Source organism: Aegilops tauschii, chromosome 4, assembly GCF_002575655.3.
Source record: "Aegilops tauschii subsp. strangulata cultivar AL8/78 chromosome 4, Aet v6.0, whole genome shotgun sequence".
Classification (NCBI taxonomy): Eukaryota; Viridiplantae; Streptophyta; class Magnoliopsida; order Poales; family Poaceae; genus Aegilops; species Aegilops tauschii.
The window spans coordinates 438,126,421-438,129,296 of record NC_053038.3 but is presented as its reverse complement, the minus strand read 5'-3'; the positions used below and the strand labels follow the sequence as shown (position 1 = coordinate 438,129,296).

General features: G+C 47.0%; 1 protein-coding gene across 1 annotated transcript; it reads right to left on the bottom strand.

The window, feature by feature from the left end:
• Window positions 1–1,605: 1,605 nt before the first annotated feature.
• LOC141021941 (uncharacterized) lies at window positions 1,606–2,217 on the bottom strand. The gene has a single exon (XM_073497800.1). The coding sequence runs from the start codon at window positions 2,215–2,217 to the stop codon at window positions 1,606–1,608; it is 612 nt and encodes a 203-aa protein (XP_073353901.1).
• Window positions 2,218–2,876: the final 659 nt, after the last annotated feature.

The following is a 2,876-nucleotide window of genomic DNA, read 5'->3' as shown; positions in this document are numbered from 1 at the left end:
GATTTGGGAAATCCAGTGACGAAGTCCATTTCAACATGGTCCCATTTCCATTCAGGAATAGAGATAGGTTGCAGAGTTCCATCAGGCATTTGATGTTCCGCTTTGATACGACGACAAACGTCACATTCAGCAACATAACGAACAATGTCTTGCTTCATATTAGACCACCAGAATCTCTGTCGAATGTATTGGTACATCTTGGTACTACCGGGATGAATAGACAAAGGCGTATCGTGAGCTTCTTTCATAACCTCCTTCGTCATATCCAGGTTTTTCTCCTTACACGGCACCACTAGGCGGCCTTTGAAGTACAAAGTGCCATCATCAGCAACAGTGAAGAATGAGGGCTTTCCTTCTGCGAGGTAGCGTTTAATCTTCTCAACTTGAGAGTCATATCCCTGCATTCTCTTGATGGAGTCCAAGAGATCTGGTTCGACAGCCAGGGTATTGAGGGAACCCTGGGAAACAACGCGGAGGTTCATCTTGCGGAATTCTGGAGGAGGGGGTGCGAGTGCACCAGGAGGAACAATATGGTGGTTCAGCTTCCTGAATTCTTCAACAAGCGAGGGCTGAACTTTATGAACCTAGAGGTGGTTGCAATAGGACTTGCGGCTCAAGGCATCAGCCATTACATTAGCCTTGCCTGGTGTATAAGAAATGCCTAAGTCAAAGTTTGCTACGGTCTCCATCCATCTCTGCTGACGGAGGTTCAGGTCTGGCTGGGTAAACAGGTACTTCAGACTTTGGTGGTAGGTGAAGATCTCGCAACGATTACCGAGAAGGTAATGTCGCCACTGTTTCAGTGCATGTATAACAGTAGCAAGCTCGAGGTCGTGAACTGGGTAGTTCTCTTCGTGAGGGCGCAACTGGCGAGATGCATATGCAATCACTCTACACTCTTGCATTAGAACACAGCCTAATCCTTGACGTGAAGCGTCGCAGTAAATGAAAAAATCCTTCTTAGTATCTGGAGGAGCAGGCACTGGGGCAGAAGTCAGCTTGTCTTTGAGTGCTTGGAAACTTTCCTGGCACTTTTCTGTCCACTCGAACTTGACGCCTTTGTGAAGCAGACCAGTCAGGGGCTTGGCGATCTTGGAGAAGTTCTCGAGAAATCGACGGCAATATTTGGCGAGTCGGAGAAAACTTCTGACTTGTTTGACATTCTTCGGAGGAGTCCAATTGAGAATAGCCTGAACTCGCTCTGGGTTGACGGCAATACCATCCTTGGAGATGACATGCCCAAGGTAGGTTACTTCGGGTAGCCAGAATTCACACTTGGAATACTTAGCATATAGTTGATGTTCTCGAAGCTTTTCCAGAACAAGTCGAAGGTGTTCAACATGTTCTTCTTTATTCTTGGAATATACAAGGATATCATCTAGATAAACCACGACGAACTTGTCGAGGTATTCCATGAATATATAGTTCATCAAACGAGAGAATATCGCTGGAGCATTTGTCAAACCAAAGGACAGGACGGTGTACTCATATGAACCATAGCGAGTAACGAAGGCGGTCTTGGGAATATCCTCTTCACGAACCCGAATCTGGTGGTAACCCAACCTTAAATCAAGTTTAGAGAATACTAAAGAACCAGCAAGTTGATCATACAGGTCGTTGATTCTGGGAAGCGGATACTTGTTCTGAATTGTTGCCTGATTGATAGGGACGGTAATCTTGGACCAAACGATTAGTTCCATCCTTCTTCTTGACAAAGAGAGAAGGTGCTCCCCAAGCAGAGGAACTTGGACGAATGAAACCCTTGCTAAGAGATTTGTCAATTTCCTCCTTAAGCTCAAGGAGTTCATGCGGCGGCATCTTGTATGGCCGCTTGGCAATAGGAGTAGTGCCCGGCTTCAAGTCTATGATGTATTCAATAGCTCTAGCCGGGGGTATTCCTGGAAGTTCTTCTGGAAAGACATCTTCAAAATCACGAACGACTGGAATGTTCTCGATTCCCTCAAGAGGTGAAGCATTCAATGCATTGAGAACATATATCTGACCCTCAGCATTCTGGATCATCTGAGCTGAGTAGTGGATCAACTGGCCAGAAGGGTGTGTGAGTTGGACTTTCTTAGCGGCACAGTCGAGGAAAGCATTATGTGCTTTCAGCCAATCCATACTGAGAATGACATTTATGGTAGAACCCTTGAGGGCCATGAGTGAAGCAGAGAACACTAATCCTCCAATTACAATGTGGTTGTTGTGGGCTACCATCGAGGTATCCCACCTGGATCCTGGAGAGTTAATCACCAACGGAGGGTACACGTTTTCAAATGATAAGTCTTGCTCGCGTGCAAATGCCTCAGATATGAAGGAATGCGACGCTCCTGAATCAAAAAGAACAGACGCTGGCACTGAGTTAACAAGGAGGGTTCCCATCACGACAGTCAGTTCCTTCTGAGCCTTATCAGCATCGATGTGGTTGGCTTGGCCAAGTATAACAGCAGGCGGTTGGGTATTGCTATTTCTGGAACGATAGCTTCGACGACTCTTCTTACGACCAGTGGAAGGACATGATGCATTCTGCGGCTGACCCTAGCGACAATCGAGGGTAAGGTGTCCTGGCTGTCCACACTTGTGGAATAAGCCATCATTATGGGGAGGAGCCATAGCATTAGATTGTCCACCCTAAATCGTTAGTTGTCTCGGTGGCGGAGGCAAACGAGGTGCAACATAAGACGGACTTGGTGTTGGAGCAGGTCGGTGATGAACATTGTGTGGGATCCAGACTCAACGTTTCTGAGCAGCCTGACTTGAGGATGGGCCAACATCTCGAGCACGCTTGAGCGACTCCTGGTACTCGGTCAGACCAGTTTCAGTTCGAAAAGCTTGGCTGACAAGCGTCGCAAAGTCTGCGCAATCATGAGCAACAA